At 37.5% G+C, this 14,352-nt stretch overlaps 1 protein-coding gene across 6 annotated transcripts; it reads right to left on the bottom strand.

The window, feature by feature from the left end:
• Positions 1 to 147: 147 nt before the first annotated feature.
• il1rl1 (interleukin 1 receptor-like 1) lies at positions 148 to 14,329 on the bottom strand. Of its 6 annotated transcripts, none has more exons than XM_081720884.1 (13): positions 13,509 to 13,915; positions 12,695 to 12,768; positions 9,098 to 9,140; positions 7,612 to 7,687; positions 7,077 to 7,320; positions 6,795 to 6,957; positions 4,918 to 5,068; positions 4,707 to 4,775; positions 4,472 to 4,595; positions 3,783 to 3,916; positions 3,434 to 3,571; positions 2,746 to 2,910; positions 148 to 696 (listed from the first exon to the last, which is right to left on the bottom strand). In XM_081720884.1, the coding sequence occupies exons 4-13, from the start codon at positions 7,685 to 7,687 to the stop codon at positions 314 to 316; spliced, it is 1,647 nt and encodes a 548-aa protein (XP_081577010.1). In that variant the 5' UTR covers positions 9,098 to 9,140; positions 12,695 to 12,768; positions 13,509 to 13,915; the 3' UTR covers positions 148 to 313. The 6 variants fall into 6 exon arrangements, with proteins under 6 accessions (XP_081577010.1, XP_081577009.1, XP_081577008.1 ...); XM_081720883.1 differs by lacking the exon at positions 9,098 to 9,140 and having other exon boundaries at positions 13,509 to 13,539; positions 13,773 to 13,862; XM_081720882.1 differs by lacking the exons at positions 9,098 to 9,140; positions 12,695 to 12,768 and having other exon boundaries at positions 13,509 to 13,539; positions 13,773 to 14,329.
• Between the last annotated feature and the right edge of the window lie 23 nt (positions 14,330 to 14,352).

Below are 14,352 nucleotides of genomic sequence, written 5' to 3'. Positions count from 1 at the left end.
GGGAGACTGCACAAAGTACTAAATGCAGGGGTACCAATAAAAGTGACACATTTTCAGGAATCTTTTTTTTTTTTTTTTGTCTGTGCCATTGTATCATGGGAAATGCAGTGTATAGGCTTAGCATAGGAACAGCATGTGATATGCATCTTGTTTTAGTAGTTTTAATCAAGGGTGTGTATGTTTCTCTGTGAAAATAGAAATAAATCTTGCATGTTAATGTAATGTTACAATTACAATGTTACAATTTATATGTTCTGGATAACAGTGGATGGCAGTAGATGACAAAGTATCAGAGGCACATTTCAGATTCTTTTTAAGCCTGGGAGAAGTTAGGCCTTGGAGAACTGGATTTTGGACAGTACGCAGCTGCTGTAGGAACTGGCATCATGTAGCGCACTTGCTTCCAGAACCGTGACCCAGGGCATGCAGCTTGTGGACTCCCGCTGTCCCACCTCAAGGGTGGAGTCTTCCAGAGGAGGTGCTGCAGACCCAGTGGCAGCTCTGAGTACTTGCTCATGCCTCCCAGCTGAATAAGAATTGCACTCATTTCTTGTTGAACCAGCACCTGGTGTAGTCCCACATGCCAGTCATAACCTTTTGGGGTCATGACTTTTTGACCTTTGGAGACCCCTGGCGTTAGCACCACTATGAGCCTCCGGCTGAGCTGCATTCTTGCATCAGTCAGCTCCAGGCTGTCTGGTAATGTTATTGGAAAGAGACAAAGGAAAAGAAAGGGACTGTCACTGGCACTCTCATTGGACACAAAAGGACAGCGTCTCCTGCTATTGGCCAAATACATGCTTTGTAAAATAAATACAGTAGGAATAAACTAACATTATAAACAGATGGTGAAATATAAATAAAAGAACCACTTATCTCCCAAATGATCAAAAAAGGCTGTTGGGTTTTTCTGTGAATTAAACTTGTATTACATTATTCAGTTAGATGGACATATTTTTGTATCAAGTTAGGTCTTATTTTACAGCATATGTAATATTAAACAGCTGTTGGGGACATGGGTTCAGTTAAAGCTTATAGTATGTAGTCTGTGAGGTCATGCACAGAGGGCTTTGATTAGATTGGAGGGCAATATCTCTCAGGCTTCCTACCATGCCCTCACAGTGGGGAGGGGGAGTACCTTTAACCAGAGGTACACTCCTGATCCCACTACTAACACCATTTGTAGTCAAACTCAGGTTTTCAATGTGGCCTGCGTGCTCTGACCACCAGACCAAACAGCTCTCTGGAATAACAGATGGATATATCTTATCCTGAGTTTATTGCTTTCTTTTTATTGCTAGCCTATTCTACATTTATGTTGTATATTACTAGCTACAGCTGCGTCTTACAGAATTGGACGTCAGTTCTCTGTAAAGTCTCACTATACTGTATGTGCCTGTTTTAAGTCCTAACTTCTTACATTAAACGAACCATTTGTAAGAGTTCCTTAACTTAACAGACCTCGGTGAAGGGGAATTTTATACATGTTTTATCTGGGATGACTGTCCATAGTGTGCAGGACATAAAGCTTCTTATAAGAATCCTGATTTTAGCTTACACTGGGCTGAATGCCTAATTAATATGTTGTAGTCTAATTCATTAATTTCATATTTACCAAGTAGTCAATCTACAATCTTTGTTGAATTTTAAAGTGTTCTGTCCTTGGTGCAAATGTTTGAGATAGTTAGGAATTAAACTCTGCCCCCAGAACCTTGCACTGCTCTTCATGTTGCAGATTGCAGCTGCTTGCCAGATCTGGGACAGTTCCATTTCACATCATTGTACTTTGCTGTGAAATGTAATAGGGGTGGATATTTCCTAGATGTTAGTGCTACATTTATTATAGTTGTGCACAAGATTCTTCTTGAGTAGTTGCAGAAGTGGATGACTAATTTCCTGCTTAATTAGTCAGGAGTACTGTACTGTGTTAATAAATGTAAAATGTTAGTCATATAAAAGAAAGACTGATTACAAAAATGGTTCATATCTTAAAATAAGGCCTAGAAACTAATGTTGCATCATTTGGTTGTAGTGAGATGAGTGTGAGTATAAGAGACAATTATTGTAGAATGTATGGAAAGTAGAGAAAATATGCTTATGAAAGAACAGCGGTATCTGACAGTTATAAGGCTAGAGATGGACCCAAAAGAGAAAAGGTAGAATCAAAGTCTTTGACAGTAAAGTACAAAAAGTCTTTGGAGGTCAAAAAAAGTATATATGGGCAGTGCTATCTCAGTGGTTAAGGTACTTGACTTGTAATCAGAAGGTTCCTGGTTCAAGCCCCACTGTTGCTATTATGGGGTCTCTGAACAAGGCCTTTAACACTCAATTTGTACACAGTCATAATTGTAAGTTGCTTTGGATCAAAGCATCAATGAATTGCTGTAAATGTAACAAGTCTCTGAGGTGGCATTCTCTCCACTTCAAACAGTGAGGTAACTACACTGCTTCATATACTAATGTATATGTTTGACTATTTTATATTAGGGTGATACCACAAAAAGCATCACAGAGTGTCTATGAGCTCTCTTTGTTTCCGTTCAAGTCAGTAGTGACTTCTGCTTTCTTGTTTCCTGCATGTCTGAAAGATGAACGTGATAATGCTGTGTGAGGTCAGACCACACCACCACACCACGTTGCTTACTCCTTCAGCATGAGCACATTCAACAAGTCCTTTTACAACACACGCATTCAGCGTGAGCGGTGTGCTCTGACCTATTCCAGAAGTGTAAACATAAACTGTACCTTCCCCAGGTAGGTCATCTCTGCCATGAATGAAGAGTTTAAAGCCACACTTGTCCTCCAGGACAGTTGGAAGAACTGTGCTGATGAAATGAGCTAAATTCTTTTCTGTTTCATCATCCATGTTGTCCTTCTGATAGATCACATAAGCATCATAGACTTTTCCATCTGAATATGGAAACGGATATCATTTTAAACTTTTATAAAACCTATGAACTTAGCAGTGGTAAATGTTTCAACAAAACCATGTAGCTTGTCTTTCTGAGAAATTTTGCAATTCATGTGTAGGGCCTATTTCACACAACTCTTCCTTCACTACATATTTGTTTGAACCTTGCACAACACCTCATTTCACAAAAAAATTAAGAAAATAAAAAATGGCTCTTTTTTCTTAGACTGGTATTGCACTCTTTTTTCCCCTTAAAATTATCTAACATTAGTCCTCATACCTGCTTTAGTCTGCCATTTGTCAGTTAATATAATACAGCCTACTTGCCCTGTTTAATAATATATTAATCACATTTAATACAAATAGATTTTTGTAATATTCAGTTCAATATGCAGTATAAAGAAGTTACAATTAGATGCATTAAATAAACAGACTAATTAATTCAAAATCATTTTATAAGGAGGCCCCAAGGTGTATAACTGCTTATAGCAATTGCTAATATAGGCCAAAACATTTCTTCACCATCTGTTTTGTTCCATGCAATCCAGAAGCTTCTGAAGCACAAGACCAGATCCACAGCAAACCACTTCATTGTACCAACAGTGACCAGAAAGAGAAGGATCATGCACAAAAACATCATAACCAATGGCAGAACAGATTCTGAAAAATAAAGGAATTAAAGCATTAGTGAGGAGCAATTCATAAGCAGCATTAGTTTATGCTTAGTTTTGCAAACACATAATAATGGAATACATTGTGGGTCATTTAAAAAACCACTTGCTGGTTTTGTGTGTTTGTGTGTTTACATCATTACTGCTGCCTGCTTAGGAGCTGAACTGTAGTACTGGAGGATCTGAAGAGCGGAACGTACCCCTGGTTTTGAGAGTGATGAGGACTTGCACCCATTTATTTGCATCTGAGGCTATGCAACGAAACACAGAGTGAAGGTCTGTCTCTGAAACTTTATTGATATTCAGAACTGACAATACTGTCCTATTTACTTCCCTGTAAAGAATTCACAGTGGGTTACATTACTCTGACACCCATTACTATAAACCTGCATAAACATTCAGCAGTAGTGAACAGCAGTAAGGTTTGTGGTTGTTTCAGTATAGAGAGAGAGAGATAACTCTTAGCTAACCATCCATGCAGTGTGACAGATAGATTAAAATAATGTCACCTTACAAAACACAAATACAAAAAACAGTACAGGGTGGAGGAGGGGGGCAGATATAGTGGTATCCTAGCCCATCCTAGCCTACACCCCAAAGCTGTACCCCTGCTGCTAACAGTTGTGCCCTCAGAGCACCAAAGTTCAAGAGGAAGGATGTACATATGAAGAAAGAGGAGGTAAAAGACCATGACTGATTTTCTTAATGATAAAGTTGTGCAATACAGGAAAAGATAGGCAAGCAGTGCAGCTGATGGGATGGGTGTGATATGTGCAGATCACTTTGAGGATGTTAGTAGCTGAGTTTTATTCGACATGAATTTTAGAGTTTTAGCAGAAAGGCGATATTACAATAATCCGTATGCCATGATTATGCCAGGAGGTTTTACCTTGTGTAATATGAATATCCCTTTACTCCCTCCAGTGGGGTGACATTTCTCATCCAGATAATTCTGAATCGATCCCTTACATTGGTGCCAAAAAACACTGAGCAGTTCAGCACCTGCTTTGTACCTGACACAGAGGGAAGGGGAGATTGAGCTGCCTCTCACTTTAGTTTATTTTGATTACTTTAATCTATAGACATTTCATGTAAGGTGCTCTGTTGGGTATTTTAAGATTCACCTAAATCTGTGAACTCTATGGAGTTGTTACGGGGAGAGAGAATTTTTGGAGGATATCTTTTTGCAGGTTCTGCAAACAGGACCAACAACTCACAGTTAAAAAACATGTCTCATAGAACACTCTGCTGTGTTGTAGATTTTGGCAATCAAAACAATATTAAAACTTATGATCTTTGTTGTCTGGTGGAGGGTGAAGACTTAGCATAGCTCACCTACAATCTGCAGCTGATGGGATCCACTAGACTTGAATGTTTGACCATAGTGTTCCCAGCTGCACACACAGGTGTAGATGCCATCATCTTTCTTTGAGGTGTGACGAACACGAAGAATCCACTCAGTCTGGCCAGGAATAAGGTGGAAATCCTTCAAAACACAAAATGTAGCTATTAGAAGAGTGAACTATGCAAGTTTGCTTACAAATGCTTTTGTTTTGTGCTTATATCTGATAGTGTAATGAGATAATAGGAAAAGTTAATACAAAGTTATTAGTACATTTTTAGGCTATTGCAGAACTACATTTGATACATTTAAGCATGGGTGTAAATTTGCTTTGAAAGTGCTGTGGACAAGAATGCAGACCCGGTGATGCAATCAATTCAGATTCCCTCCAAATTCGTTTTCCCTTTAAGAAGTCAAATCCTTGGGCACATGCGTTCAAAAAAAGAAATTATCGCTGGGACCGAAAGGAAGAAGTTCATGAAAGGATTATGGTCACATTTCTCTAGCCTGTCAACGTTAGAATAGAAGACATATGAGCACTATGGTTTAAATTATATTTGTAGTTCAATTATTTTTTAATTTTTAATTAAAAAATCATTGGTTTAATTTCAATGTCAGTTGTGTTTATTATCTTGGCATACTGTGACATAGGCCTGTAAGCACAAACATTTTCTGATTCTGTCATTAGGAACATAATACGTTTTGTTTTATTGACTAAAACAAGCATATTATTGCTTAGATTATCGAATACATTAAGCAAAACAGCTTGTAGTGAAACAATATTTTCAGGGTACACTTTTAAAAAGTAGTTGGGACAAAATCAGCCATTTCAGAAAGTGGTGGGGACATGTCTATGCATTTAAGCATTTGTGGTATGATTCACAGCATTTTTATCTCATGTTCTGATAACATTTCCTGTAAAAAAAAAAAGTATGATATGCATCATGCTAACCCACTGCTTTTTCAGAGTACTGCAGACAGTAAAATTAAAAAACCTGGAACAATGACACGCTTCTATTGATTGTGGATATAGGGAGATAAGGAAGGGCATTTCTGTTAAACCCCACTAGTCATGTCTTTATGCACAGAGGAGGCAACTTTATTTAATTCACCAAAGTCCAAATGCTTTTGTAATTCATTAATATATGTGAAATTAATCACATAGTGGTGACTAAACACTGATCTAGAGCATTGCCAGTCAGTGCCATGAACATAAGGCAAACGTGCACACAGGATAAGCACAGAGCAAGTGCACATCCTGAGAGCACAGAGCAATGAGCTAGCATGTGCACAGAGCAAGCCAGTGCAAGTACACAGAGAGCATGTACAGAGAACCAGTAGGTGCACAGAGAAAGCATGCACACACAGCGGGCCTGTGCACAGTGTAAACATGAACACAGCAAATGTGTACAGTGTATGCATGTGCACAGGGCAAGTACACTTTAAAATGACCATAAGGTCCAGGAATGACCCACAACTGAGGAGTACACAAGCCTCTGAGGTTGCATACTGCTGGATCAGACTCCCAGTCACCATGGAAACACAGGACTTTGGGCTATCCAGATGGTGTACATCGGGGTTTTCAAATTCTGCATAGTCAGAAAAGTGAATTGTCTCAACAAACCTCATTCAGCTTGATAATTCATTAATTAAATTATCAGCTGCATCGGGAAAAACAAAATGTTCCCTCCACTGTTTCAGTATCAGAGCTGAGGTCTGCATGTATCAGGTGGACATGGCTCTCAAGGGACCATAAAAAAGAAAATATATGAAGCACAAGCAATTTGTTTTAACAGATGTCAGTGAACAACTATCAAAACACAACCTTTACCAATTTATAGGTGTCAATACAAAGTAATCAGTCTACTACCTTGTACCAGGTGAGGTTTTTCTCTTGTTTTTCACAGACTGGGCATAACATCTCGACTGTGGTTGTTTGCTCTGAGAAGTTTCCATATAGTTGATCAGTGTGGAACTCCTCATAGACAACAACATCAGTCTCAAATTCGTCACACTTATCATACTCATACCACCTGCAAAACACACCACATATACAATACCAAAGAACTCTTACAAAAACAATTTTTGGACATATGGAACACTTATGATTTGTGTATATAACATATAAATATGTATATATCTATATAATGACCAGCGTGTGATGTAACGGCCCGTGTCATTTAAAGCTAATGGCAGGATATACAAGATGGCACCATGGTAATGCACTCTGGCACTCTCCTCTGCTGGGATTTGCTGGATTCCATTGCTGTCATTTTTGAACCATGATATAGCTGAAGCATTCATTTCATCGCTGCACTGAAGGTGTGGACAGGGCAAATACAACCCTTCCCCTGCTATCACTCGAACATGATATATGTCTTGCCTTTCACACTGCACTGAAAAGAGACACATCAGTTTTACCCACAACGTTATTTTCTTTGCAAAGGCGACTATAAAAGACAATCACGTGCTTTTATTTAGTTTTTTAGTTGTTAGTTGATACGTTTTTTAGTTGTGCATTTAGTTATATAATAGTTACTGTATGGACTGTAATCCAATAATATGTGGTTAATGACATTATTTTATTAATATGTAATGGTCATGTATACTAAATAAACTTTAAAAGATATTCTTTCATAAAGACACAATAACTAGCAATGTTCATTCAACACTCTACTCCACCTCACCTGTAGAATTTGTGAATGTAGAGGTCATGACAAGCTCAGCCAGAAAACAAACACTAATAATCCATAAATCAGTCATCTGAAAAACAGAAAAATTGCACTTTCAGAAAGTGGCATAAAATGAGAGAGCCTATCTCCAAGCAATACAAAACTACTTTTGTAATTCTCAGTTGGGAACTGCTAAAAGAGCACGTCCTCTACTCTGTAACCTGTGAGCTTTGAACAGCATATTGTAAGTGTACATTAATTAGCTGGAAATGCTGCTGTTGGAGACTTTTGAGTGTAATGTTGTTCAAGACCTTTAAGTGTGTGGTTGCAATTCTGTTTCTGGTTGCAGTAGCTGCAGTACAATTATCTTGCACATTATATCAGTTTCATAATTGAACATAAAATTGTGTTCTATTTATGTTAGAGTATGATTCTCAAAACAGCTCTCTTTTAAAAACAAGCACATAGAAGGTGAGGAAGTTCCCGTGACACACACAGGTATGACTCATTTTGGCACCTGTTTAACATATTGTTAGAAAAGAAACTAGTAAATTGTTTCCAGTAACTATTAATAATACATTTTGATGTGGGAGGTTTTATGTTTTCTAAAAGTCTCTAAACTGAACAGATTTCAGGTTCCAGTACTTTACTAGTGAAATTTACACAACACTTTATAGCATTTTAACTACCAGATAAAATGCAAAAATGTCTGGATTCAGGAAATGCATGAAAAACCCTTGTCCATTGCACTTATAAAACCTTTTATGAGCTGAGAATGTGAGAAAGATATGGTAATAAAATAAGATAGAAAAGATAAGAATATGCTAACAATATTGCAGGAGCTGGCACTGGTCAGAAGTAATATTTTTGTCATGCATAGTCACCAATCAGCCAGTGCGCCACCAATAGTAATCCATGTTCACTTATCCAATCACAATCAACTCCATTCATTTTCATTTCCCCAACATACTTAAGTCTCACAGGTGCTTGGCTTTCAGCCCTGTCAGTTAGTCTGCTAAGCCTGTTTCTTGACTGAAGGACATTCTTCAGCGCATTATTACGTTTTTTACTCTCATTGATGATATTCTCTTTTTGTACTATTTCCATTCAAGTCTGTTCCACTTTTAACACTTGTGTCTCAATCTGTACTTGTTAAAATGTGACAGTTTAGCTCAGATTCTAAGGAGCATATGTGGGTTGGAGGGGTGTCTGAAGTGCTTAAAGCACTGATCTATAATAAAGAACTATATAATAAAATTACTATAAATAATTAAAGCTGTTATAATTATTGTATATCAGTGGCTTAAAAAATTGAGAACCTTATACTCATAAAGTTCAAGGCTGGTGTTACATGTCAGAAATGCTGATGTCGAAGAGTGTTGGAGAGAGTGGGTTTCATGAAGTCAGTTAGAACATCATGTCTTGTGTTACGTGAGGTTGTTATCAAAGATACTGTTCATTTGCATCACACCCTCGCAGTGATACTGAGGCTATCTTTTACCTTCGGCTGTCACTCCTTCTCTTGCTATCAAAACAGGATGTTGCTGAAATGACAAAATCAACGTCATTCTAGATCTCTGTTTCTACAAGGGTTTCCTTTTTACCTGAAGTTTGGTAGTGGCTATACTTACATTAAACATATGTGCACAAAATGTTTCACTAGACACTGGCATGCCCCATGCAATGGCATTTAATGGTAGTCATTATTATTATGGTTAAATAATTCTATATTGTTATTTGTTCTGTTGGAGGCAGTATTGTTATTGTTGTTGAACAATTTTCCCTGTGAATATTATCAAAATCGTTTGTAGTCATAATCTTTGCAAAAAAAGTAGACTCCCAGTGAAAGTGTAATCTTTACACTCGACATGCGGCGGATAGCCTTTACACTTGGAGCACGTTTCGACTGTATATTCAGCACCTGTAGGCTGTTGAACTGCAACTCTAAATGAAATATTATTTGTTAAACAGGCATGTCAAAAATGTTTTTATAATAATTAGTATAAACTTAACACAAACAGCAGGTTACTAATTGTTGTTGGTTGCTATGTAAACTACTGAGGGACACTGCCCAATATCAAACTTTTTCTCCATAAAAACAACAACAGCAACAACAACTACATAAAACTAACATATAGAATTGCAATCAGAAACATTAAACTCTCCTTACCTTAAAAGGGCATTATGGTGATGTGTATACAGTTGAATGAAAATATTAAAAAAATTAACGGTGCATACAAGCGCTTTTGATAAGTTACCATAATTTTTTATTTAAGTAATAAATATCTAATGTTTGTTATTTAAACAGTGGTCAATGCGCATTCCGCAGTGTCCATTGAACCTCAAGTATGGCTTGTACACCATGCTTCAAGTCTCATGGAAGACATGCATCGAGACTCTCCTCTGTCCTGGCTTCCAGATGGTGGAACAAACTTCCACTGGCTGTCCGGACCGCAGAGTCCTTGCAGCCTTCAAACGCAGACTGAATGTTTAAATGATGATTGTTCCTGCGCCTATGTTGAAATGAAACTCTAATGCTCATGACAAAGTTGACAAAGCACTTTTGTATGTCGCTCTGGATAAGAGCATCTGCTAAATGCCGAAAATGTAATTCTCATGACAAATGTTAATGTGTACTGTTATTCAAGCCCCAATGTCAGGAGTGTCCTTTTATCTTGATAACCTCTAATAAATGGTTTTAGTAATTGATGACTCCTCTCTCATGAAATAATTTCCTATTCTTTTCATGCAGATGTTTATGATTCTTTGAGGTTTGATGGCTTCCATGCTGCAACACCTTTCTTTAAATCTCATTGAAGATTTTCTATGGGATTTAAATCTGAAGACTGAGATTACAGAACATTCCAGGATTGCAAGTTTTAGTTGACTTAGAAGTGTGTTTGGGATCATTATCTTGCTGGATAGTTCAATTATCACCAAGATTCTAGTTCACAACAGAAGGCATAACATTCCTCCTCAACATGACGTTCCAGTAACGTGGTTAAGACTGTCATTTCCTGCAGCACAAAAACATCCACAGATCATCAATGATCCACCTCCAAGCTTGACCATATAGGTGGTATTCTTCTGATCATACGCCTTGCCTTTCTTGATAAACCAGTTTTATTTCATCACTCCTAACTGTGTTCCAGAAATCTGCAGGTCTATCCCAATTCCTTCTGGCATATTCCAGTCAAGCTTTCTTGTGCTTCCTGTCAAAAGGGGCATGTGTCATGGACTGTGGTCATGAAGTCCTTGGTTGTTAAGTGATCTTATGATTGACACTGACACATTTGTCCAGCCTTCATCAGGTTATCCTTTTAGACTTTAACAGTGGGGGGTTTTGACATTGAGATTGCTACAGCATTTTGACAAAATTTTGGGCTTTCTCCTACAGCTAGGTAGGTTTGCTGCTTTGCCATAAGTTTTGACCTTCTGTACACTGCTCCCAATGGTGTCTCTAGGAATGTTCAAAGTCTTGGAAATCTTTTTATATCCATTGCCCTTTTGGTGCAAATGATCTCTCTTAGCTTTGTGACAGCTCCTTAGACTTTACCATGGTTACAACACACCATGAACATATTCCTGTTTGGTGTTTATATAAACACATCACAGATGAGGCAAAGGCTCATTATTGCAACTGTATATGCTGCAGCTCTTCTTTTAACAGAAATACACACAAGCCAGAGCATATATACACACTCATCGCCCAATAGGTACACCTGTTCAACTGCTCATTAACACAAATATCTAATTAGTCAATCATATGGCAGGAACTCAATTTATTTCAACATGTAGACATGATCAAGATGACCTGCTGAAGTACAAACCAAGCATCAGAATGGAGAAGAAAGGATATTTAAGTGACTTTGAACATGGCATGGTTGTTGGTGATAGTCAGGCTTGTCTGAGTATTTGGGAAATTGCAGGTCTACTGGGATTTTCACTAACGATCATCTCTAGGGTTTACAAAAAATGGTCCAAAAAAGAGAAGTGTCTAGTGAGCAGCATTATTAAATAGATTATATATTAACTGTACTGAAGTACACACAGTTTCCTGAGAAGCTGTGCATCAGCTGTGCAAGTAAAGTGCTTCTGAATTTTTAGGAGGAAGAACCAGTTTATATATGAAAAAGTAGATGTTTAAATCATAACATTCATTCCATGGGGTTCTACAACTCCAAGAGTGTAGATCAGTTCTTTTTTTGAGTTTCCTAACTTTGTTGCCAGTAACAACTGGCAATGCAAACAGAAATATCGCTAATGTGATGTTAAGTATGCAAAATATATCTTACATTAGCCTGTTTAAAGACACCATTCCATTAGAAATGATAACAGAACTGTATTTATGTAGCTTTTTAAAAGATCTGTGCTTTACACACTTTCTATAAACAACCCTAATAATAGTGTTACATGTTTTACTGACTAACTCATCTAATGAGACTGAAAGTCTGCCAATGTTTTTGAATCTTTAAGTGTTATGTTATTGGTGATTATTACATCACATCTTTACATCACATCGGTGGAGTAATAAGTTAAACCGACATTAAATATATTTCAAATAGCAACGGCACGGAGTTCACAAAATTTATCCCATTACAGTATCTGGTAACTACTAAGTAGGCATGTGCAAGTGAATGGGAAGGTTGTATTGTTATAGAATGATATTTCCAATAATTTTATTATTATACAATGCATGCATGCAATGTCAAGTATGCTTGTTATTATAGTAATTTTATAGTAATTTCTTTCTCATCTGCATTCATTTAGATGAATCACCTCCTTATATTACCTATGCTGCTATTCTCTTGCTTTTAGACCTTGCAGCTGCTTTGCCCTTGCAGTTATTTAGTAAAATTATATAATATGAATTATATTTAAAAGCAACCGCTTTTGTAATAAATGTAAAAATGTGAATCAATTCTTATCTTGCCTGCAAATTCCATGTAATTACTATGGGGTTTACTGTATTTATTACAAATATTTTACTATAAAAGCTTCTAGGGTTGATTTCAGTTAGTCAGCGTGTACCATAGAAGTGACTGACATTCAAGAGTACTAGGGCAAAACATGTCTAAATGCAATTATGTTTGCCTACCTTGGTTGGTCAGGTTTTCTTTGGGCCCACTGAATACTCTCAACTTTTATCCTTTCACACAGCTTTAATATCCCCTGATGAGAGATAAGATGACCACATGTACATGCACCCTGCATTACTCATTATGGGTGCTTCCTAGGCATTACTGTAACATTTAGCAGATGCTCTTATCCAGAGAAGCTTACAGAAGCATATGTAGCTATTACATAATTTAAAAAAAATAAAAATAAAACAAGGTCCCTGTGCAAATAGAATTTTTTAAATCAAATTTGTATATTTGTGTATTTTGTCCATATACAGATAAATATAGTCAGATAAATATAAATATAAATATACTAAGAAGTCCAATGGACATATTACTTGTTACATGTATATTATTTATTTATTTGTGTAGCCGAAGAAGAAACAAGTTATTTTTAAACCAGCCCTACTTCATCATTTTTACTTTGTGAGCTCAGTTAATTCGCCTTATCTTTGTGTGAGACTTTTAGAGTTTGCAGCCCCTTTTATTAGATGTTATTACATTTATGTCTAAGCTTTTGGTAATGAAACAGGCCAGTTTGTTGATCAGATGCTGCTTGTACTCAACATCTCATTTGCCATTCACTCTTGTTCACAATGTTCATGGGCAGTTCTGATGAATCATTGTGTAGCGGGCAAATGCCACAATTATCTTAACCACACAGTAGTGTTTCACCAAAGTATTGCACTTCAATGACAGATGCCAATGACTTAAAATTAATTGTTGAGTGAATACAAAAGATTCAAGTTTGGTTTATTTGTCACGTACATAGTCATACATGGCATAACTCACAGTGAAATGGTTTGAGAGTGCTGTGTCCAAACTGAGGGGAAAAAAAACAGGGGTGCATAAGGAAATATATATATAAACAAACAAACAAACCAACCAACCAAATTATATACATATACACACATATATATACACATATATAAACACATACACATATATATATATATATATATATATATATATATATATATATATATATATATACATATACATATACATATACACACACATACATATATACATTATATTATATATATATATACACACACTCTCCCGCAGATACCGTCTGGTCCCGCCGCCTTCCTGGTATTCACTCTTTTAAACACTCTCCTCACATCACTCTCCGTGATGTTGAGGGGGCGCGGTTCCATGGTGGGCTCTGCGCATGCGCCGATAGCACCATTAGCGCTGTTAGCATTAGCGCTATTAGATGTAGCCTCGAAGCGAGCGAAGAATGTGTTTAGCTCGTTCGCCAGAGACTCATGCGCACTCATCAGTCCGGGGGGTGTGTCCTGTAGTCCGTGATCATCCGTAGTCACTGCCACAGGGATCTAGAGCCACTCTGCTGGAACTGTGACTCTAGTTTCCTCCCGTAGCGCCGCTTCGCCTCCCTCACCGCCCTGGGCACTCCGTATGCCGCAGACTTGTACTCGTCCATGTTCCCACTGATGATCCCCGCGTTGTAGGCAGCAGTGCGAGAGTTCAGAGCCTTGCGGATGGTTTTGTCCACCCAGGGCTTCTGGTTGGGAAACTTCTTTATGGTGGCTCTTGGAATCGTGTCTTCCACCAGTTTCCCAATAAACCCTACTACTGCCTCCGTAAACTCGCTGACATCATCAGTGCTGCG

This window comes from Electrophorus electricus, chromosome 9 (genome assembly GCF_041902795.1).
Source record: "Electrophorus electricus isolate QZ-2024a chromosome 9, ASM4190279v1, whole genome shotgun sequence".
NCBI classification, from domain to species: Eukaryota; Metazoa; Chordata; class Actinopteri; order Gymnotiformes; family Gymnotidae; genus Electrophorus; species Electrophorus electricus.
Note: the sequence above shows the minus strand (reverse complement) of the source record. Positions and strands in the feature narration are given on the sequence as shown.

Coding starts and splice junctions, on each gene's coding strand:
- il1rl1 (XM_081720882.1), bottom strand. CDS start 13,999: ATGAGTGCGCATGAGTCTCTGGCGAACGAGCTAAACACATTCTTCGCT. Junction 5,069..6,794: donor AAAACCTCACCTGGTACAAG/GTAGTAGACTGA, acceptor TGTGTTTTGAAG/GATTTCCACCTTATTCCTGG. Junction 3,572..3,782: donor CATCACTCTCAAAACCAGGG/GTACGTTCCGCT, acceptor TTTATTTTTCAG/AATCTGTTCTGCCATTGGTT.